The sequence below is a fragment of the Lacerta agilis genome, chromosome 14 (assembly GCF_009819535.1).
Source record: "Lacerta agilis isolate rLacAgi1 chromosome 14, rLacAgi1.pri, whole genome shotgun sequence".
Classification (NCBI taxonomy): domain Eukaryota; kingdom Metazoa; phylum Chordata; class Lepidosauria; order Squamata; family Lacertidae; genus Lacerta; species Lacerta agilis.
In genome coordinates this window covers 48,037,042-48,060,526 of record NC_046325.1, presented here as the reverse complement: position 1 = coordinate 48,060,526, position 23,485 = coordinate 48,037,042, and the positions used below count along the sequence as shown (strand labels likewise).

The 23,485-nt window shown below is 45.1% G+C and overlaps 1 protein-coding gene across 1 annotated transcript in view; it reads left to right on the top strand.

The window, feature by feature from the left end:
- COL15A1 (collagen type XV alpha 1 chain) overlaps positions 1-23,485 on the top strand; it is a 75,863-nt gene that overhangs the window by 8,829 nt on the left and 43,549 nt on the right. Inside the window, exons 6-16 of the mRNA XM_033169365.1 lie at positions 1,393-1,419; positions 4,597-4,659; positions 5,893-5,970; positions 7,387-7,449; positions 8,359-8,493; positions 10,445-10,507; positions 12,924-12,959; positions 13,923-14,057; positions 16,606-16,674; positions 19,212-19,256; positions 20,465-20,509. Coding sequence (XP_033025256.1) covers positions 1,393-1,419; positions 4,597-4,659; positions 5,893-5,970; positions 7,387-7,449; positions 8,359-8,493; positions 10,445-10,507; positions 12,924-12,959; positions 13,923-14,057; positions 16,606-16,674; positions 19,212-19,256; positions 20,465-20,509 — 759 coding nt within the window. The remainder of the gene's footprint in view (positions 1-1,392; positions 1,420-4,596; positions 4,660-5,892; positions 5,971-7,386; positions 7,450-8,358; positions 8,494-10,444; positions 10,508-12,923; positions 12,960-13,922; positions 14,058-16,605; positions 16,675-19,211; positions 19,257-20,464; positions 20,510-23,485) is intronic.

Below are 23,485 nucleotides of genomic sequence, written 5' to 3'. Positions count from 1 at the left end.
GTTGTTAAGAGTGGCAGTCAAAAAGCAGAACTGGCAATCAAAGTGGTGTTGCTTAAATTGGATATTTTTTTTTTTGAGGTTTGCATTTAGACAAGCTAGGCCATGTGTAAAGGTATGCGCACAAGGGGTTGTTCTATTCAGCCGTTTCCTCTGCTGAAGCCCTTCAACCAGCAACAGCATAACACAGATTGCCTTCTTGCACGCATCTGGCTTCTCTTGAGCACGTTTAGCAAATATACAATCAAAGCAGCACTTTAGACCCATTCCTGGTACGTGTAAGCAGGAAGGAAAAGTAGCTACAAAACTTACCCTGAGCTGTGCCAACAGCCGCCAAAGCTACTGCTGGGAGCAGCTTTCTAATTTGTTCTGAGGAAGTCCGAGTGGCCAGCGTCATGTTTTGACACTGGCTGCTGCCAGTAGAGCGAGTGAAGGCCACCTTTGATATTTGGCTCCTGCTTCAGAATTCTTGGGGCCTGGAGCAGCTCCACCTTTTGCCCACATGTCAACGCAGTCCCAGCAAACCTGAGGCATTTTCTCAGGCGGCCTCGAGGCAGACACATCCCAGCCTGTTTGTTACTAGGCCTGTTGCCAGACCCCATTTATTTCTTCAGCCGCAACACTAAGCACACCACTTTTAAATCTGTCAGTGGATTATCTCGTTTGCTCAGGGCCGGCTCACCCACAAAGCATGGGGAGGTGACTTCCCCAGGGACGGGATCCAGAGGGGCAGCAGATCTTAACGTAGATCTTTAATGCTCCCTTGTTCCTGTGTAGATCTTCACTCACCTCTTCTTCCCTGGCATAGCTGTCAACCTTCAATTTCCCGCAAAAAAAGAGGGAAGGTTGACAGCTATGTTCCCTGGTGAGGCTGGAGGCGCCATTTTGTGGTTCGCTTCAGGTTCCAAAATATCTTGGGTCAGCCTTGAATTTGCATATTGACAGAATACAGAATTAGCTATTGGGATTTGTAATTTGGAATTAGTTAATAAGCTTCCGTCTTCATTTGTCAAAAATCAGATACAGTTGCTATGTCTTGCTTTGTTGAGTTGCTTGAATAAAGGACTGGGCATGCTCCAGACTCCAGTCATATAGGCTACCTGTATTGCTGGGCTGCAAGCTGGAGACAAATTTTGTCAAAGCAGTAGTCCGTTTTAAGGGAGAACCAGCAATTGCTGGTAGTTATGTAGGTTTTATAGGTACCAAAACCGGGGACTGGTGCAGAGAGAGTAGGCAGGAGACAAAGATAGGTATAGAAAATTATTTTATCAGCACAACAAGGAAGAGGTTACCGTTAATAGGCCTACAACACAAAATGCTAGCCAGTCTTGATTGGTTGATTTTAACCTCCTCTTCGCACAGGTTTTGTAAAGTTTGTTTCTGTTTCTGTTTCAGGGCATTTCTGGCAAAGATGGGTTACCGGTAAGTAACCTAGATATGTATGACACTATCCAAGTGCCCAGCATTGTCTGTGTATATAAAATGTAGTGTTTCAGTTTAGTCCAGCATTTGGTTTCCAAGTCCTGGTGACCAGATGCCCCCAGGAATCCAGTGAGCAGGACAAAGAGAACAAACCTTCCCCCCTGTTCGTTCCCCAGTAACAGAAAAATTCCAGAGAGAGGCTTTCACTGAGCAGGGAGTTGCTATTGTTCATGCATAGCAGGCATCAATAAGACATATCCTCCATGAAATTTAACAAATCCCCTTTTAGAGCCATCTAAGCCACAACACATTGTGACAGCAAATTATTTGAGTGGAAGCTAGGTATTTTCTCTCTCTTTATTGCCAACAAAGCATTCTGCTTTTCCCAATATGAGCAAAATGTCAAGCATTCAGTTAAAGTTACTGATTTCAACAATTTATACCCTCATACCTAAGGGACCGCCTCTCCTGGTATGTCCCAGGTAGGACCTTAAGGTCCTCAAATAATAACTTTTTGGAGGTCCCGAGCCACAAGGATACTAGGTTGGCTTCAACTAGGGCCATGGCCTTCTCAGTATTGGCCCCGACTTGGTGGAACAGTCTGTCACGAGACCAGGGCCCTGCGGGATTTGATATCTTTCCGCAGGGCCTGCAAGACGGAGCTGTTCCACCTGGCCTTTGGGTTGGTTTCAGTTTAACCCTGATGTTTCATTCTTTTGGTGTGGTTGGTGGGCTACTTAAAAATGAGGCTGCTGTCTACATTAAATTTTAAATTGTATTTTAATCTGTATTTTAATGAATTGTTTTATGTTTTTGTTGTGATTTTATTGGTGTTAGCCGCCCTGAGCCCAGTTTGGCGGGGAAGGGCGGGGTATAAATATAAAAAATATTATTATTATTATTATTATTATTATTATTATTATTAACACTGCAGCTTCCAAGCAGTGTACAGTAAGATGAAACAGATACAGTAAATATGAAATCACTTAAAGCTATAAGATCAGTAAATGTACATAGAACTAGGCCCACGGCTCCTGGTGGATATGGGCCATGCATCTGAGTCGAGTGGGGGGGGTGCACAAAGACCTTAGTGAGCGGGCAAAAATAAATGCGTGAGGCATCCCTGGACCCAAGCCGTTAAGGGCCGTGTAAATTTGAACGTAGTGGTGTTTAGCTTTATCTGGATCATGCCCTTCCTTCTATAAATAGTAATTGTTGATATACCTGCTCTGGAAATCCTTCCTTTTATTCTGATACTGTATTTTTCTTAATATTACAAACTTCACTGGAATTTTTTTAAAAACAATACTGTAAATCAAGATTTCCTATTTCCTATATAGATTATGCAAATAACATATGCTATTGGTATGGTGTTGAATAGGCAAGTGTTTATATGTTGTATCTTGTTTTTTAATCAGAGGTCTGTAGCTTGGAAATCCAAATTTTGTCCTCTATGGATTATACAAACTAAGCAAATGTGCTCATGCTTCCAGTTTTGTATGACTTACTTTGTGTCTGCCACTCATGGGCTATGCAGACCACTAAAGTCCTATCCCTTACTCACTGGAAAGCCTATCTTTCCCTTGTGCAGCAGGGGGAGAGGGCCACCGGCCTCTGGGGCCATGCTGCCGCCGTGTTCGACTCCACCTCCTGACTCCTCGCAACGCTGCGCACATGATGTCAGGAGTAAGGACGCCATGTCAGCCCCCCTCAGTCTTTTTCAGAAGCTGGTGCCACTTCTGCTGACACACCTCGTAGTGGGAGGGACCTTAGTTCTTGCATTTATTCCTTCTGCTGGCATAATTGCCACTTGACCCATTGAAATATACTCGGAGTCAAGTGTGAATTTCATGCTCTTTATTCAGCTCATAGTAGTGAGGAATGCAGTTTCCCCAAAACGTTTGCTTTATATACACTATTTACACAATGGGCCCCACGTGATTGGCTAATTCCGGGATACTCCTGTATGCCAATTGGAGTGTGGATTCACTTCCACCTGGAGCTGGATTGGGTGGCTCCTGCGGACCAATCAGACTGCTGCAATCTCAATCCTATTGTTCTGGGACCAGTCAGACTGCTGCAGTTTGGATCCTGTTCAACTCAGTACATAACACCCATCCTATCCCAGTCAAAACAAAATCGAAAATTCTTTCTAGTAGCACCTTAGAGACCAACTGAGTTTGTTCCTGGTATGAGCTTTCGTGTGCATGCACACTTCTTCAGATACTTCTTCAGATATCTGAAGAATTGTGCATGCACACGAAAGCTCATACCAGGAACAAACTCAGTTGGTCTCTAAGGTGCTACTAGAAAGAATTTTTGATTTTGTTTTGACTATGGCAGACCAACACGGCTACCCACCTGTAACTGATCCTATCCCAGAACTGAGTTGGCCGGAAGAGGAGGAGGCAATTGTAATTTTGGAAGTTATACTACACAGCTGCCTTGTAGAGAGGTTTTCTCCTCCTCAAAGAAAGGAAGATAGTTATGAAAATAAAATAAAATAATAATATATAGAGGTTCTGAATACAGGCCAATCAGCACAACCATTTTTACATGCTGAAGTACAAGATAAAGCAGTACTGTATTACTATTAATTGATGTGGGTATATCGAACAACAGATGTTCTGAATCCTTCCACATGTTTTGGCAACTTTTCAAACCTCCATTCAACCCATTTTTGCAAGATGTTTTTAGGAAATGATCTGGACATATGTTTATAAGACCACTTCAATGTGCGCAGTTCTGCATATATATAAATATATATAAAATCATTGACCTGCAGGTTGTTGCCATGATTCGAAAAGTCGAATTCTGTACTCGGCGTATTGCCTTGTATTCACCAGCATATTATTCCCATGCATATGGGTTCCAGGAAATGTCCTCATTTAGGCAGAACCTCCTTCAGCTGTTCTGAACTGGGATCAGTGCTATTCATGATGGTGGTCCATGAACTGGAGCCAGTCAATGAGCTATTGGCTGCTGGTCCACATGACTCCACCACAGCCCAGGTTAGGTGGGATGCTTCAGAAACCAAATATGATTCCATTCCCTGGCACACTGGCTGGTTCAGCAGGGGGAAGGGGATTGCTGGCGCACTACACTTACTTTAATTACAGCCTTTTAGCACAGAATAATGCTAATGGAAAAGGGGTGTTAATATACCTTCTCTTTTAGGGTAAACCAGGACTTCAGGGCTCTCCAGGGCTAAAGGGCGAACCTGGCCTTAAAGGAGAAAAGGTAGGCACCGTTTTGATTATTTAAAAAAAAACAGTGGTGTTTCATTGCCATGAGAATCGTGGGTCATGTGAACTGATGCATCCTGTGAACTAAGGTGGCTTCACCTATGACAGAAGCTTTTGGCAGAAGGCACTCCCATGTTTCTTCCATGTAGAGTGATCGTCCTACACATGGCTGCACATCTCCTAGAAAGCCACAAGACATGCCAATGTTGGAGTGCATTTTAAAAGGCCTGTAGCAGCATTACAGAAGCAAATTCAGCATGTAGCAATGGACTTAAATGTCTAGATGGTCTTTAACGCAAGCAAGACCTATAACCAGGGTTGAGTACACAGGCAGTCAGCTGAACTCCAAGTACCTTGTCTACATTCTGAGACCGCAACTTCTGAAATGGATCCCATTTCATTGGACTACACCCTATTCTGCATGCCTTCCTGAAAGCTAAGGCAACTGTGGTGTGGTGTCCAACCAATTTTAGTCTCAGAATAAAACTGAACTTTCTAACAGTAAGAGCTCTTGGACTCCCTAAGCAGAGGTTGGATAGTCATCTCTCAGGAATTCTTTAGTAGGGATTCCTGAATTGCAGGGGGTTGGACTAGGTCAGTGTTTTTCAACCACTGTTCCGTGGCACACTAGTGTGCCGCAAGATGTTGCCTGGTGTGCTGTGGGAAAAAATGAAAAATTCAAGAAAATTACTTTATATATAGTCAATATAGGCACAGAGTTAATTTTTTTAACATTTTCTAATGGTGGTGTGCCTCGTGATTTTTTTCATGAAACAAGTGTGCCTTTGCCCAAAAAAGGTTGAAAAACACTGGACTAGGTGACCCTTAAGTGTTCCTGCAACTCTACTAAATTTCTATGAAAACGTATCACATACTTTTCATAGTGGGCCTTCAAGAGTTTACTTTATTTGTGTAGTTAAAATATTTATATACCACTATTCACCAAAGTTCCATAACTGTTGAATTAAAATAACAATAAACGTACCATAAAAATGCAGTTCAGACTAGACAAAAAAAAAATCTAGTAAGTCTGCTAAGTCTCATCTCTGTTGGTGCTGCATACAGCATCCCCAGGTGTACAAAGCTGAGAGGGGTCAGCTCCCCTCAGATCATCCAGCCAGTTCTCAGCAAGGCTCATGAGGTAGGTGTGCATTAAACAGACCATCTCCTAACTTAACGTGTATGTTCTGAACCCCTCACAACTTCACCATATTTATTCTTGTTCCAGGGAGATGCTGGCATAGGATTACCGGGCCCCCCTGGGCTTCCAGGGCCTCCTGGGCCACCTGCTCCATCCAGGGGATTTGTGAGTTTGAGTGCTTGTGCTACGTGGAACAGCTCCTCTGTTTGTTTGTCTCTCCAGCCTTACGTTGCATTGAGCTTCTGGTGGTGAAACGTCACACGAAACAGCCCACGTCTCAGAGAGGAGACAAGTTGAGAGGAGTCTGGAGGGAATAGGCATGGCCCAGCTGAGCGGGCGGAGAAACCTGGCTCAGAGTTAACGTGATGGTGGAAGTTTGGTTTGGTTATTCATTTGCCTGCCTCATTCTCCTGTAAAGCAGAATGCAAGAGCATGCCTAAGTCCGACCTCAAATGCTGGACGCACACAAATGCCACCCCACATCTTATCTCTCTACCCTCAGTTCAGGCACTCTTGTCCCCAGCCAGCCAGGGAGGCAGAAAAGTGCCCAAAGTGAGAGAGCATGGAGAGGTAGGAGGGATTTTAATGTCAATATAAGACATGCAGCACTTGGAATTGTATGTGAGTGGGGAAGATTCATGAATGGTTCTTCCCCCTTGGCACACCCACCCACACCCCAGTCACCAGGGCCCTCCATTCTTCCTCTTCGGCACACCTCTGTTTTTCTCTGGGAAGAAAAGTGCCTGAAGGTGAGGCAAGGCAGGGAATGGCAGGGACAGCAGACAGGCACATTAGTCCACAGATCTAGGCGCAAATGTAGTCTGGTGTCAGCTTGGCCTTCACACTCCATGCGCCTCCTACAAGGGAGGTCCTCCTCTGTGGTTCACCCCCCAAGAGAAACATGGAAGGTGGGCGTGAGAGAACAGGCCTTTTCAGTGGCTGCCCCTTGGCTGTAAAATGCTCTCTCCAGGGAAGTTTGCCGAGCACCTGCATTGTCAGTGCAAATACATTTTTGTTTCCCCAGGCAGTTGGCACTTCAAGCGAGTCTGTTCTTTGTGTTTATCTAATTTGGTTTTGGTTTTCCTTTTTAATAAGATTTTATTAAGTCCACACACAGCCAACAACAGGCATTGACACTGTTGCAAGTTGTCTCAGTGAGGCAGAGAGGAAGGTGCTCAGGTGTGGTTTGCAAAGCTCCTGGTGTTAACTTCTTGGCCCTTTACGGAGTTAAATCACAGCTTTATGTCCATCAACAGATTTATCCATCCTTTTCTGCCAGTATCTTCTCTCTACAGGGTAATATTAGAGTTATCATCCCTGAAATTCCTGCTTGGGCATAATCATCTGATGACTATTTAGAAAAGCCAAAGGAATTCCAGTGAATCTGGAAAAAAATTCTCTGGCGTGGTGTAAGAGTTAGGCTGCCCCCTAGTTTCACCTAAAATATAATTTGGGGCAAATTAGAACATCCCCGCTCAGGGAAAATGTCTGAGGAATTTTAAGGAATGTTGAAGAGAATTACTGGGATGTAGAGTTCACTTCCCACTAACAATATTCTAAAATTAATGTTGTTTGTTTCAGAGAAGAGTGGAAATGGAAGCCTCTGGCTCTGGTGACTCTGACAGAGACATAGACTTTCCAAGGGTAAGTAGGTCCTGATGGCTACTGCTAACTTGTAAAGGCTTTTCAAATCACAAAGTACCTTTAAAGATATAAGACACTAACATCACAATAAGAGAAAAACCTGTACGGTGGTGCTCAATTGGGTCAAGATAGCCATATTGATTCGTATGCTGTCGGTGAGGTTTGTTGTTGTCTTGTTGGGCTGTTTGTGTAATGAAGGGGAGCCACACCAGGGTGAAGGCGTCCTCCTTCGAAAACCTTTTCCTGACAGCAGAGGGATACGGCGAGGGGATGGTATCCGCAATATACAAAACACTGCTCCAGAATCCCATAAATCCCCTCACCTCAGACAAAAAACAATGGAAGAATGACATAGGTTATGAAATAAACCCTACCCAGTGGACTAAACTCTGGTCTAAACTAAGCTTACCAGATTTTTTTTTCCAATGAATCCGGGGACACTTTTCAACTTCCTACTAAATAGATGGGTTTTTGTCAGGGGACTGATTTGTAAATCCGGGGACCGTCCCTGGGAAACAGGGACATCTGGTAACCTTAGTCTAAACCTCCCTTTAAATGACACCTGAAATGACAGAGGAGCCTGAGAACTAATTGGTTCACTGTCACACCAAGATCAGTTTGTTCTGAGGTCCTGTGGATTCTTAACCTGAAAATTATACTCGGGGGATTCTGGATTTTTCTGAAAGTGTAACCATATTCAATGGCCTCTATTAAGAACATACAATGCATTCTCATTACTTATAATAATGCATTTCACACCTGTTGTCATTGTAAGAACTCTCTGAAGTAAAGAAGTATTATTGTTTTTGTGTTGTGCTGCGAGACATCAGCTTCTCAGGGTGTCCCAGCGAGTCCACTGCTGAGGGAACAGGAGCAAAATCTTAATCTCAATATATCTGATTTATCTAGGGTGCCCCCGGACCTCCAGGGCCTCCAGGTCTACCGGGTGCTCCAGGATTGCCAGCACCAGATTCAAATGCAGGAATTCCTGGGTTGCCAGGAGAAAACGGGAAAGGTGGAGCCGCTGGGCATCCAGGTCCTCGTGTGAGTATTTGAGAACTTTAGCGTCATATATTAGCAACGCTGCCCAAGATCAAATATTGATTAGCAGCACGGCAGCACTTAATCCACCTGTCTCTACTTGCCATGCGAAGGATGGCACAGGTGTGGCCATGGCAGTGCCTTCTTTCACCAGGTAAAGAGTAGGGCTGGGTGACATATTGTCTTACATTGATATCAAGAGCAAATCGTGATTACCTGGCAATATATCGTGAATTGTGTGTGTGCCCGTGTGCGATAGTAAAAAAAGCACGGCATTGCAAAAATCGGGAAGCTGATGCTTCTTCCTGTCCTGGGCAGCGTTGCAGTTGCTAACTCTGCCTCAGCTGCTCTTCCATGCCTCCTGTAGTGGCAGTGGCAGGCTGACACAAAAAACCGCTCTTTGAGGAATCATCTGTGCAGTGCAGGGTAACTCTCTGCTTTAGCTCCCCATCTCCCTTGCCTGCCTCCTCAGCAGCAGGCAAATATCATCTTTGGAGAGTTCATTTGCAGGTGCCTGTGTGCAGCCTGACTCTGTCCTTGAGGGCTCTGTCTCCGGAGCCTGGGAGCCGAACAGGCTGCAAGCAGGATCTGCCCTCCCTCAAGAGATGCCAGGCTCTTGCTGAAAGACGGGCACCAGGCTAGCAGGCAGCTTATTAGGGAGAAGCATGGCTTCTGGAATCAGGAGCCCTTTTGCGACTGGACCTGATGGTCAGGGGTCTCTTTACCTTTACCACCCCAACCTGCTTAAGAACCCATGTTGAGGCATGAAATTGGGAAATAATTCTAAGAGCAGATTTGCCAGTGTAGCCCCTGTGGTGATCTCAGCCTTGTTGACTGGACAACTTTTTAATAGGAAGCGTGTATGTAAATGCATGGGTAAAAACTGCCTTTAGCAACTGGAAATTTTCATCTTACTAAGAACTTGATTTTGTCTGTTTTGTCTGATTGCAAAAGTTCGTGGGTGGAATTTGACTTAGCAGTATGCGTGTTTAACACCTACAACTTCAGCCCTTTAATAAACAGTTACCTGAGCCTCCCATATATTGTCACAAGTACACAGTAGTGTTTGAAGTATGGCACAAGATGTTTTGTTTTTAACCACCTACCTACACTGCCAGCATGCTCAAAGGAACAGGAAGAAAGTAGCATTCTCTTTTTGCGACAAGAAACAGCTCTCTTCCCTCATACAAACACAAAACATCTTATGACTGCTGTTTCTGAAAATTAGCATGAAATGAGACTGTCTGCTCTGCACATTTTGTTTCCCCATTTCCAGAACATAAGTTGTTCGACAGGGTTATCACTTGCAGTGATAAGAATCTCTTCAAGGAACTTAAAAGAGGCAGCCTTTGTGTGAAGTGCAGGTGTCCAGCCATAAGCTTTCAAGTGAATCTAAGATCTGAGCTATGCATTATGGGAGCAACCTATATCTTGGACCGTGTGCTGCACCAAACAGCTTAAAAGCAAAAGATAAAATGTCAATTTTACGTGGAGAAATTGCAGGTGGGAGAAGAGTGGTGGTGGATACCTTCCCTTCCCCACGACTGAATTTCACTTAGCCAGGCTTCAGCATAAGCTGAGTAAAACTGAAAGCGACAGAGATGTAAGGGGGGAGTTGTGGGTGAGATACAGAGTCACCTCCTCTTCTGCCAGTTCTTTGCTAAAACACCTCCCTACTGTTGCTTTTACAGCTGGTTGCTGTGACCTGTATTCTAAGACATGGGCCTGCTGCTGTAATTACTTCTGTCCTGAATGCATTCATCCGACTGCCAAGAAGTTGTTAACCATCTAGACATTCCAGAATCCTGTTAACTAATGAAGAGATTATAAAGATCATACTGAACATATGAGGGGTGGTCCTTTTTTTTTTTAAAAAAAAAGCATTATACTGTAGATTAAAAAGCAGCCTTATCATTTGTGTCATTGCAAGTAGCTCACATCTGTGATTTTTCAGGGTCCCCCTGGTCGTCCTGGTCAAGATGGATTGGCTGGTTCTGCAGGAGCAAAGGGAGAAAAAGTAAGTTGCAAACTCAAGAGTTTGTTTTAGAGATGCTTACAAACACCCTGGGGAAGCAGCAGGCAGGGCTGTCTTAAAGGGATCGGTCGCTGTGGCGCAACAATCCCTCAGCGCCCCCCACGTGCCACCTCTCTGCCCACCTCCCTCCCGCGCTGGCCGCCCCTCAGGAGGGGGGGTGGGCGAGCGGGGGATGAGGGGCGTGGCGCTGGAGCGGCGCGGGGCTTTGTGCGCCCTTCCCAGCGCTGCAGCTGGGGCTCCGGAGGGCGGGCGGCTTGCAGCTCGCCCGCCCGTGGGGGCGGGGGCGGGTTGTGGAGGGGAGGGGGCGCCCGGTATGCTGGCGGGCTCGCGGGGGCACCCCTGGGGGGCCTGGCGCCCTGGCGCACCACGCCACCCAGCATCTATGACAAGACGGCCCTGGCAGCAGGTTTGGGAGGGACGACCTGGGTCAGTGGTTCCCAACTGGTGGTCTGCGGATCCCAGGGGGACTGCGCAGTGCTCAACCCACCCAGGGGGTCCGTGGCACCTTTCACAAAACAAAAACTAGCATAGAAATATGCACATTTTAAAAAGTAAGGGGTCCATGGCTTGGCTTTTGAAAAAATAGGGGGTCCACTGTGCTCAGCTAATGGGGAAACACTGGCCTAGGCCATCCTCCATTTGGGGTGGAAGTTCAGTATTTAAGAATTTGCTTTGCAGACACAGATATTTGATAATATGCCTGCTGTCAGTAGCACCATTCCAGTGTGAATAATAATAATAATAATAATAATAATAATAATATAGATTGGTTTTGATTGCTCACAGTTTTGATTGTTGAAAATTAATTCTTCTCACATTATATTTTGTTATCATCCTTACAAGTACCATATATAACAGGCATCCCCAAACTCGGCCCTCCAGCTGTTTTGGGACTACAATTCCCATCATCCCTGACCACTGGTCCTGTTAGCTAGGGATGATGAGAGTTGTAGTCCCAAAACAGCTGGAGGGCCGAGTTTGGGGATGCCTGATATATAAGTTACTTTGATTTTATGAGCAACTTGCTTCAGCCCCCCTCCCTCGCGGCTTCATGGCGCAGGACAAAGGTGATGGTCCAATGAGGGACTTTCTGATTCACAGCTCTGTCCCATAGGAGGCAGGTGCACACCATATGATTAAAGTGCATTCAACATACATTTAAAGCATATGGCGCCCCCCAAAGAATCCTGGTAACTGTAGCCCCTTCCCCACAGACCTACAATTCCTAGTACTCTTAGCAAACTACAGTTTTCAGGATTCTTTGGGGGTATAAATCAATGCAGCTACACACTACTATACTATACTATGCTATACTATACTATACTATACTATACTATACTATGCTATGCTATGCTATGCTATAGTGTTTATTTCTTTGGTCATCCTCGAATCTTCTGCCACACTTGCCACCCTTCCTGCCACACCAGAGTGGCGCATCACACCCTTTGAGAGCCATTGATAGTCCGTATGCAAGGCATGCCCATCTAAACCAGAAGTATGGGGACAAAGAATAGGTATTTTTCACAATCCTGCCATGAACTGAATGCTTAATGAGTGGTTAAATTATAAATCGGGACGCTGGTGGCGCTGTGTGTTAAACCACAGAGCCTAGGGCTTGCTGATCAGAAGGTTGAAGGTTCGAATCCCTGCCACGGGGTGAGCTCCCGTTGCTCGGTCCCAGGTCCTGCCAACCTAGCAGTTCGAAAGTATGTCAAGTGCAAGTAGATAAATAGGTACCGCTCCAGCGGGAAGGTAAATGGCATTTCCGTGCGCTGCTCTGGTTCGCCAGAAGCGGCTTTGTCATGCTGTACGCCGACTCCCTCTGCCAATAAAGCGAGATGAGTGCTGCAACCCCAGAGTCGGACACAACTGGACCTAATGGTCAGGGGTCCCTTTACCCTTTACTAAATTATAAATCAAGTGCTCAGTGCAGACATACTGTGTATTATAGATTAAGCACTCCACTCAGACATGAAACTGAATTCTCACCGAGTTTAAATAGTGTTCTGTTTATAGTACCCACATAAAGACTTCGAAAAGGTTATCTAACAATGTGAATCCTTTGCTTGCTTTTCCCCAGAGAGCATGATAAGGTTTGGTTTCAAATACATGGCAGTGTACATACAAGCCCGTCTCTTAGGTAATGTATGTATTTAAAAGTGGAATACAAGCGTTTGTTTTTCCACTGAAGGCTGACACTGGCATATTTTCTGTGCTTAGTTTGAGTTGGAGGAGTCGAGATGGCCGAGATGGTTACTATGACAAGAATCGGTTCTCAGCTTCTGTTCAGTTCTTCCTTATTCCAAATAATTATGGGATTTGATTCAATAACTTGCATCAATAACAAGCAATGTAAGGGTGTGTAGGCCTAGAGTAAGTAATATGTCTTATCTTACAGGGTGATCAAGGTATTTGGGGGTCACCTGGATCAAAGGTAACTGAACAGGTTCACCTTTAATAATATTTAATAATAGTTCTTATATTACATTGGTAAAGTTTGGCCCCACTGGAATCAACAGTACCAAGATTTTGCATAGAACACTGCCTGTAGTCTAACACTTAAGAACTAATTCTGGGTTTGTTTCCACTACACAATTACCATTCACTTTTTTTGGAGTAATTTAATGCAGCTTTGATGCAGGCAGCTCAGTTTTATCTCCAGTTCACCAGAGCCAGCAAAAGCGATGCAGTATTTAGCAATGTTTCCGCGGAAAACAGAATGTAAGAAGTGTTTAAGAATATAAGTACATAAAAAAAAGAATATAAGAACTTAACAGGAGCCTTGCAGGATCAGGCCAAAGGGCGAGATCCTCCAACTTCCTGTTCTCGCAAGGGGCAAGCAGGTGCCTATGGGAAGCCTGGAAGCAGGTCCTGAGTGCAACAGGACTGTGAAACAGGAAGGTGGCGCCTCAGACTCCCCCTCTCCACCAAAGCTCCATTTACCGGGGTCGTGTGGCAGCTTTCCGGAAGCTTCCACCGCTCCTCCTCACTTCTCTAGGGGCAGCAGCAGGGTTGGGTGTCATTCGGCCACCCAAGATGGCTGCCTTAATCTGCCTCATGGTGGGCCGGCCCTGGCACTCTCCCTACTTGTGGTTTCCAGCAACTGGTATTCAGAGGCACGCTGCCTCCCGCAGTAGAGGCAGAATGCAGGCATCAGGGTTAGTAGCCGCTGATAGCCTTTCCCTGCATGAAATCGCCTAATTCTTTTTAAAAGCCATTCAAGTTGGTGGACTTCCGCCTTGTGGAAGTGAACTGTTTGGTTTAACAGGATTAAGATATATAGTACTGACAAGAGATTTTCCCCACTCCCACTTCCTAAGCGTTTCCTCTCCACCATCCACTTCACTCTACAGATCCACACCTTTACATTACAAAATAATCTGTTCCTTTCCCTCAGGGAGACCCTGGAGACATTGGATTACCAGGCACCAAAGGAGCTGATGGGGAGCCTGGGAAACCAGGGACCCCAGGACTTCCAGGACCCCCAGGGCCTCCAGGACCCCCTGGCTCAGGCTATGGATTTGGATTTGAGGTAATCTCTTTAAAAGGGGTGGGAGGGGCTGAGTACATACAAGTCTTGGCCTTGAGAAAATCAGGGGTCATTCTGCCCCCACAAAATGCCCCACCCAGCCACCCCCTTTAGTGTTAGGGCCTACTTGGCTACTTGGTTAGCTGGTCAACAGAACTGGAAATGAATTTTTCCTCCCAATCTCAGTTGGCTCTGGACTCCCAGGTTTTTAAATTTCCCTCAGTGAATACTTTATCATGTTAGGTGTTCACAATCCTCTGTCACAATTTTGTGTGGAAGTGGCAATTGGGCAGGATCTGAATAGTAAGGGGCCTGGTTAAAGGATTGTTTCAAGGCACATCTCTGACCCAGAGATCTCTCTCTGTCTAGCCACTGCACACAACCAATGGTAATCCTTCTTACTGATAGTTTATTAGCTTTTTGCATTTCTATAGTGATTGCTTGGCTCCCCCACATACATTAGTTCCTCCCCCTTAACCTCTTTTAGGGCTTATCCACACAGGTCTGAGTGGTTTTCCACTTGTACCGCGTTTTCTAGTCATGACTCCAAGCAGTTTTGCTTTTGTTCTGTTGCTCTCCCCTGGAAAATCCACTCTTTAGTGCTAAATCGGAGCAAATAGCAATCCTCAGAAAACCCTGTTTGTTCCAATTCAGTGCTGAAGATCGGGTTTCCTCATTGGAAAGCGGCAGGGCAAACAAAGGTGTGGAAAATACAGTTGTATTTTCTTCCTAGTATTCAGTCATGGTCTCCTTGTGTAATGGATTGTGCCGGGGACCAGGGATCAGAGTGAGTAGGCAACAACATGGTTTTGTGTGATCAGCTGAGCAAAGGGGAGCTAGTAAGGTTCCTGCTTATGTGCTATGGCTCCCACTCTGCATGGCTTGGTGAAGAAATCATTCCAAATCTCTTGAAAGTTTGTGTTTTTATGTAGCTTGCTAAACCGGATGCTCTCATGAGCTGCTAATTTCAAAAGGTCCTGCATTAAACCTTCCATGCTTAGTGTGAGTTGGGATTTGCAGTGCAGGAGGATTACTTTTTGGCTGCCAGCGTAGCCCGATGGAACTGTTCTGTTCTTTCCTGCCATTCAGAAAGCCCCCGGTGGGTTGGCATTTAGCCAATTAAATCATTGACATTTCCTATCTCCAGGGATTTATCTAAGACTAATTAATTCTAGCTTGATTTTTCTTCCAGAAAGGTTTGATAATTGACATTCCCGCAGGAGAAGGTTTGTCTGGCCAGCTTGTGGCCTATTGCACCTCTGGAATTTGTCCACAGCACAAATGCCAAAGTGTTTAAAGAGAATGGGATCTGGCTGTCAGGCCAAAACCTGAGTTTCCCCACCCTCCATGGGTCATTTTAACAAGTGGGTGTGGCTTGGAGGATCAGCTTAATGAGCCAAATTAGTATCCAAGCTAGGCCTAACTGTGGGCAGAAGTTTCCTCACAGGTGTGTGCTGGTATCCAGCAGGGACTGATGTAGTGTTGTTGTTGTTGTTGTTGTTGTTGTTGTTGTTGTTGAATTAGTCTCAATCTAATCTTGCAGGTGTCTGGATTAATGTTGTGTAGGGCTTTTCTCCATTGTACAATCATTAGGCAAGCCTCCAGCTTTGAGTTCCACTTTTGCCTGGTTGAGTCCAAGACTGCGCTTAGTGTGTTGCATACTCTAGAATAGAGTCATTTGTTCAGTTTCTGGGGAATGCCAAAGAATGTGCCATGCAGAACAGGTCTTGTATGCCCTTAGTGCATCTGGCCTGAATTTTGCCTGTGCAAAATACTGTGTTAAAGTTGCAAAGATTGCCAATCTGCTGATGGCGAGTGGCTGTTGAACTCCTCCTGGAGTGTATCAGAGGTTTTTAATCGGCTACGCTGTAGTTGAGTTGCTGTCCCAGCTTTTCTGGTGGCTATTATAGTGGGTGGGAGGGTGTGAAAGAGAGAAATCTCAGATATTTAGACCTTAGGTCAATTTGTATAACACATTTGGGGATAGTGAAGTAAATGTTTTAAATGAATAATTGAAGAAATGCCTCCTAAATTTGTTACGTACAAAAAAGGCTGTTGGCATTTTAACTAAATTTACATGCAAATGAATGGTGTTGTGGGTGGATCTGAATGAACTTGCAGAATCTCCTCTAGTTCTAACCCAGTGACTTTGACCGTAAGAAGGTCAAGGATTAGCAAGAATTTGGATGATCTTCCACCATGATACCATCAGAATGCAAATGGCCTCCACTTTCCTCATGGGAGTGGAAAAGGACCATCCTTCAAGTACTGCCAGTTTACCAGAGTAGCAGCCACCAGCTGCTCCCAGCCTTTTGAGCTTCGGGGACTGTAGTTATACTTCATTGATATTACCAGCTTCCCACATCAAAAGTTCAGCTTACTGAATATGTGCTGTACCCAACAGTGTGCTATTGTAGACAGAAAGTTTTAAAGAAATATATTAAATTGTGCTTTTAAATGTCTAACAACCTACTTCAGAAAACCTTTGCCCTACAATAAGTATACAGGGAAAATAACTCTTAACTTTCCATTTTTAAAATAAACACACTAGGATATGGAAGGCTCAGGCATCGTTGGTTTGTCACGTGAACCTGGAACCTCAAGACCAAGTGGGCGAAATGTAAGTAAGGTTGACAGCTACAGTTCTAAATCCTTGTGGCCACAACCTACCGGGATATCTCATTTTATTTAATCAGCTATTTGTATTTTCCCCTACTGAACTAAGATTGCTTCCAAATGTGATTTTTCTACATGTGTGACTTGCGCATGAGCTTCCCCATGTTCTGCTTTCTTCGTGCGGCCCCCTCTGCAGGGCATGCACACGTGGATTTCTGTACCTTTGTGTGTGCAGTAAAAAAATAACCAGAAGTGCACAAGATCAAATGTTACCAGCATTCAGTTGTGATGTTTCACAAGGGATGAAATAGAAGCGTGTGCAAATCCATTTCCGTTAGTTTGCCTTAATAATGAGGTTTTGCAAAAGAGCAATATTTAACTATATTACCATGCTGTTTGATTTGATGAAGGTGGGTGGCAGCACCCCCTCCCTCCTTAGTAGTGCCCTATAGGCCCCATAACCATTAACATTGCAACCAGGCATTATCCCCTACCTTAAAAATACACAGCATCAATGGAAGACCCAAAATTAGGATAGCAGTCTCGTGCAAGACCTCCATATTACTATTATTGTAAAGTCCAACGTATGTGCTGCGATTACAGTCTCCAAGGCAATCCCCCACAGCTTCAGTGTGGAGACCTTACAAAAATAACTTCTCTAAATCAGGTTGCTGGAAATTCCAGCATTTATTCAGCATGCAGCATGTGGAAGAAATATTCATCTTTTGTCTTGTATTGGGGGCTGCAGGAAACAAAATGGCTAGGCTGTGCTCAGGAGAAGAGCAAATAGAAGTTGGAATGTGGCGACAGAGACCTCCTACCTAAACATCACCACACATGTGACAAACCACACACTGAAGGGGAAGAAGATGTGCTAACAGTCTTCCACATCAGTGGTGATTGGAAAGTACAATAGGTTGTTTTGACCACGGGTTGGCAAAGTTTTAGTGGCTTGGGCCGGTTCATGGTCCCGCAGACGCCACTGTGGACCAGAGTGTGTGAGCACGCACACGCAAACATTATTTCTGGCGCTCCTTCTGGCACAGAGGAGGCGTGCACAGCTTCCCATTGGCTGCAGGAGCTTCCTGCAGCCAGTGGGAAGCTGGCCACTGTCGCGGAAGGCGCAGCGCACGGTTTAGCGCAGCGCATGGGAGTCAACTGAGCGGGCGACGGGGGTCCATGGGCCGGTTAAACGACCCTCCATGGGCCGCTTATGGCCCATGGGCCTTAGGTTGCCGACCCCTGGTTTTGAATTTTCAGTAAGGGAAGAGCCAGATTAAATGTAAAAGGGGAAGGTTTGGTTGGCACTGTGATACAAACAGCATTGTGTGGACACTGTGAAAAACTTGTGTGCCTGAGCGGTACCAGTTTCACAATAGACTCCTGTCTGAAAGCACCCGAAATGTTTTACCATGTAGTCATAGCTACATCCTGTGCTCATATAGTTCCAAGAGAAAACCACCATGCAGTGGCTTGGGGCTTCCTTGAGCACACACAAGAGAGTACAGTCACTGGGAAAGCAGGGTGGGGCGAAAGGAAAGGATTAGGCAAATGTTCTAGACCAGAATTAGGAATGACATCACTCTCCCCCAGACTCATGCAAATGGTTATAGTTTTTCTCATGCAAGCCCATTGAAGTGACTCAGCTCAGTATTTTCATGTCACAGTGCTGAAAAGAAGATTGCATGTTTTGAGGAGGATTTAATTAAAACCTGCTGTTATGGGAAGAGCTTTCTTGGTGCTACTCTGCTGCCTATTCCCTCAGCCGGAAAGGAAGCAGTCCGATGAGATATTCTCGATCCAAGTTTTGGATCATGTTGTGTAAAAGGCTGCACTGTTTCTGAAGCCAGGCCTTATTCCTCCCTGCTGCCCAACCCCCCCAAGTTGTTTCAGCAGGGACAGGAAGGCTTAACTTCCCTTAACCTCCCAAGGTGACCATTGAGAGAGGAAACAAAATTAAAAAAAAAAAATTTCCTTCCAGTAGCACCTTAGAGACCAACTAAGTTTGTTATTGGTATGAGCTTTCGTGTGCATGCAGAGCTCTTCAGATACCATTGAGAGAGGAATTTGAGATCGGTGACAGCACACCATAGAGACATCGGCAGCGCACTATAGCTTTCAGCATTGTGCTCAAGAATTGCTTCTGTTGTGACAGTTTGTTCTCTGGTCCCAATATATACACTTTGTGTTAGTTATGAAAGACACAACATTTCCTTTTTAAAATCCACACAGGAAGGTCGGCAGTTGTATGAATTTTAAGGGGAAATGCTGTTGTGTGTAATGTCTAATTTTGCCCTAAAGAGGCACAATTCAAAGTGACATTTGATGTATTAGTGCATAAGAAGGACTAGCAGGGGAGATTTGTACAAAAGATGCTTATCATTGATGCTCTGCTACTTGGTCCAGTTAGGATTGATATTTGTGCATTTATACACAAATAAGTTGGTTATTATTGCTTATTTTAGGCAAGCTTTTTCAAAATCCGTAGCACACAATGGTATACAAATTTAATAAATAAAACAGTACTATATTTTGTTAAAGGGTCCAGCCGGGGAGGCCGGGCTGCAAGGACCAATGGGACCAAAGGTAATCAATGCAGCGGACTATTAATAAAAAATACTAGAGCGTTTGTGTACTTGTTATAGCAAGAATTCAGTTTGTCATGTTAGCAGTACTCCCAGCTAATTTGTGATTTCATTATTTGATCAGCTACAATATTCCCCTTATTTTCAATCTTCAGATGAACAGCATTTGTGCTTATGTAGCTAAAATGGCACCAGCCAAGAACAACACAGGAGGTATCAGCTGGGCTGGGGGGGGGGGAATCCAAGGTATCCACCCACAAGTACTTTGTGGGGAGGGGGGGAAAGGTGTGTGTGGAGAAAGCCCAAAACAGAGGAGGAAACTGTCCTTTTGATCGTTTTGGCCTTGTTGGCGGCATGTGGTGGAAGGAGCAAGACGCTAAAGGTATGACCAGGTGGAAGATGGGAGACTGAAGCAGAAAGGGCCATGGAAGATGAGGGAAAGAAAAGGGGAAGAAATGAGATGAAAGCTGGAGGAAGACTGTGGGGAGTTTAGACAACAGCGGTTTCCTTTTAAAATCCACACAGGAAGGTTGCCAGTTGTCCTATCTTTCCTACAGACAAACAGCAAATCTATATATTTTGAGTTACAGGTAGGTAGCCGTGTTGGTCTGCCATAGTCAAAACAAAATAAAATAAACAATTCCTTCCAGTAGCACCTTAGAGACCAACTAAGTTTGTTCTTGGTATGAGCTTTCGTGTGCATGCACACTTCTTCAGATACACACTGAAGAAGTATGCATGCACACGAAAGCTCATACCAAGAACAAACTTAGTTGGTCTCTAAGGTGCTACTGGAAGGAATTGTTTATTTTATTTTGTTTTGTTTTGTTTTGACTATATATTTTGATTATAACATAACTTCTTGTTATGACTATATTTATGTCGAATGCCAGTGGAGTTAATAATGATTATGTTTTCAAGACTAATATCTTAGACCAAAGGTTTCCTTAAAACTAGTCTTTATGCACAAAAAACTTTTCCAATATCTTCATGCACCCATTCTTTCTATAGAAGGGAAATGTCAGTGAAATCAATGTATTTCTGAGATTTTGCTAATAAATGCAAATGCATTGTGATGCCACAAATCATTTTTAGGGTAAAGTAGGAAGGATTATGGATTAATTGTACCTTTCAAAGTATACAAGGAAGCTTCTTGTTAAAAAAAATTAGTTCTCCATTTTTAAAATGACTATTTTGTATGTGTTTTAGGGAGAAAAAGGTGACAATGGACTACCAGGTACATCTGGTTTAAAGGTGAGACATTAACTAAACATGATTTATATACTGACTTCATTGAAATAAAGGCAAATACTGTGCATCTAACACAAATTAAAGATTTAGCTGAAGTGACCACATACTTTAGAATTTCCAAGTATTCCAGTATAGAGCTTGCTCTTCTGTTTTAATATGAGGCATGCTACCCTTCTGTTTGAAGATGTATATATTTTGGCAGGGAGCGGGTGGCGCTGTGGTCTAAACTACTGAGCCTCTTGGGCTTGCTGATCAGAAAGTTGCGGGTTCGAATCCCTGCAATGGGTGAGGTATGTCCTATCTTCTGCCAACCTAGCAGTTCCAAAGCACCCCAGTGCAAGTAGATAAATAGTGGCGGGAATGTAAACAGCTTTTCCGTGCACTCTGGCTTCTGTCACGGTGTTGTGCCAGAAGCAGTTTAGTCATGCTGGCCACATGACCCAGAAAGCTTTCTGTGGACAAATGCCAGTTCCCTCGGCCTGAAGCGAGATGAGCGCCACACCCCACAGTCGCCTTTGACGGACTTAACCATCCAGGGGTCCTTTACCTTTACCTATGTATTTTGGTGTGTGAGAAATGCCAGGAAAATGTCTTGCTTTCTCCATGATAGATACACCCGGAAGCTAATCCCTAGTCCCATTTCCAGATTTGTGCATTGGACTGAAACAAAGACATTCTTTTCTCACATTATAAAATATGCATCTTCATGTACAACATACATTTAGGTGCATGTATGGAATTGCAATGAGGTGAGGCAAAGTAAAGTAAGTAGACCAGAGTTTTCCAACCTTTTTGAGTCCGTGGCTCCCTTGACCAACTACATTGTTTCTGCAGCACCTCTGTGGGGCTTAGGAGTCCAGTTATGTCACCCTTTGGCTGCAGAGCTGGCAGCCTCTCACCCTTTTTCGAACACCCTCCCTTGTGGAGTGTTTCCTCAGCCTCCTCTCCTCTCCATAGCTGTCAAGTTTCGGATTTGAAAATAAGGGATCAGCAGTCTCACCTATCCCGGGGACAGTCACATGTCAGTGGTGGGCGAAGCCAGAAGCAAAAGTGGGCGGAGCATCAATGTAAACTCCAAGCAGGCTCGGGCTCAGAGCGGAGCAAAGAGGAGGGCAGCCAGCAAAGAGGAGGGCAGCCATGTGCTCCGCGCGATGGAGCCCCATCGTCTTCTTGTCTGATCCCATCAAAACAGGACAGGAAGCAGCAGCTGCTCAAAGGCAGCCAGGCTCCGCCTGCCAGCTAACCCTATTGGCCGGCTGAGGGGCTCGACGGCAACGGATAGGGGCTGATGCAGGGGGAGGAATACACCCCCCTGTAAGCACGGGAAATGGCTCCCACTTGCTTTGAGGGCTGAGGCTTTTCTCTCCCAAGTAGGCGAAGTCTTCCCACCCAGTCCCTGGCCAGCAGGGGAGGAGCTGCTTCCATTAAAAACGGGAAATTTAAGGGAAATAAAAAATAAGGGAGAGCAGCGGGAAACTGCTTAAAATAAGGGAGAATCCCGGGGAAAATGGGATACTTGACAGCACTGCTCCTCTCCCCTCTCCTTGGGAGTCCTCTGGGCAGCCGCAACTGCCACCCCTGGTCTCTGAGCTGTGCCCTGTGCCCTAAAGAGAGGTGCCTCCCCACACTGCTCCACAGGGGCCTGGGAAGCACCTCCTGGCCAGCCCCAGAGGCACCATTCCTCTGGGGGGCTTGTAGCCAGGCTCGCTACAGCAAAGAGCTGTGCAAGCCTTTGTGAGGCACAGATGCAAGAGGGAATCAGAGGAGGGAGGGGAGGAAAGAAAGACGAAGGCCAGTGTTGCTTGCAGCACCGCAATCATCATTCAAGGCACCCCAGGGTGCCACGGCACACTGGTTGAAATCCACTGAAGTAGACTAATTTTGGCCGAAGAAGCAATGAAGAAGTCCCAAAGGTGCCTGGCTAGTTTTGGACTAGATGGGTTGCCACACCAAGATAGCAGCAAAAGAGGCTGTTCCGCCCCACAGGCATGGAGCCAAATATTGTTCATTGGCTGTAGAGATATCATGTGGTCCAATGAAATGTTGGCTCCATGTCTCCCCCTTTCTCCTGACAATGGCTGGCAGTTGGCAGGGGGGTGGACTTATCAAGGGTGTAGCTGCTACTCAGTGAGCATTTCTCTCCTGGCCTTGGCTTTTAATACTTGAAAAATATAAATGATGATGATGATATTCAATTCATTTTTTAGTGGTATACACAGGCATGGGGCCAGGCAAGTCTCTACAATTCCTCTTTACATGTAATACCATTGAGCCCACTGGATTTCCTTGGGGTAGAAGTGAACTATATTTTTTCGTTTCCTAGAAGTATTCTCAACTGATTTACTGGAGCCATGCCAGTATAAACATGAAAAAGGTGCCATAGTGAATCACTTAATTATTGAATGGTTCTATCATGAAACAGTTTTTGCTTACTGTAATTTAGAAAACAACAGAATGTGGACACGTGCTCCATGAATCCCATCTGTTGAACATATTTTGAATCCGTGAAAAGCAATACCAGTCAACCTTTAAAAGCATTTTGCCTAGAATGTTGTCAACAAAATCTTGAATTAGTCTGGTATCAGCCAAGGAAAGCAGCTTTCAAACCTACGGTAGTCCAGCTATTTGTGTTAACAAACAGAATACACCAAAACTGAGCAATTCTAGGCCCAGTTGCAGAGGGTAGGCAGCCCAGTTTCTACTGCGAAAATCTCTATAAAGCTTCTTCAGAAACACAGGAGCAAATTTTGGTGAAGCCATTTGCAGGCCTGCCTCCCACCTCTACCATGGCACCACTGCCAGTCCTACTGGAGCTTTGCCCATGCCACCGCCACAGTGCTGTTGTCCTCACCATTGCCACTGTACCATTGCCACTGTGCCCTTGTCATGGCGGCACTTGCAGTGTTGGAGCCGGCGGCAATATGGACATAATGGTCAGGGGGGAGGGGGGCCAGGATCTGTGAAGTAGTGGCATCATGC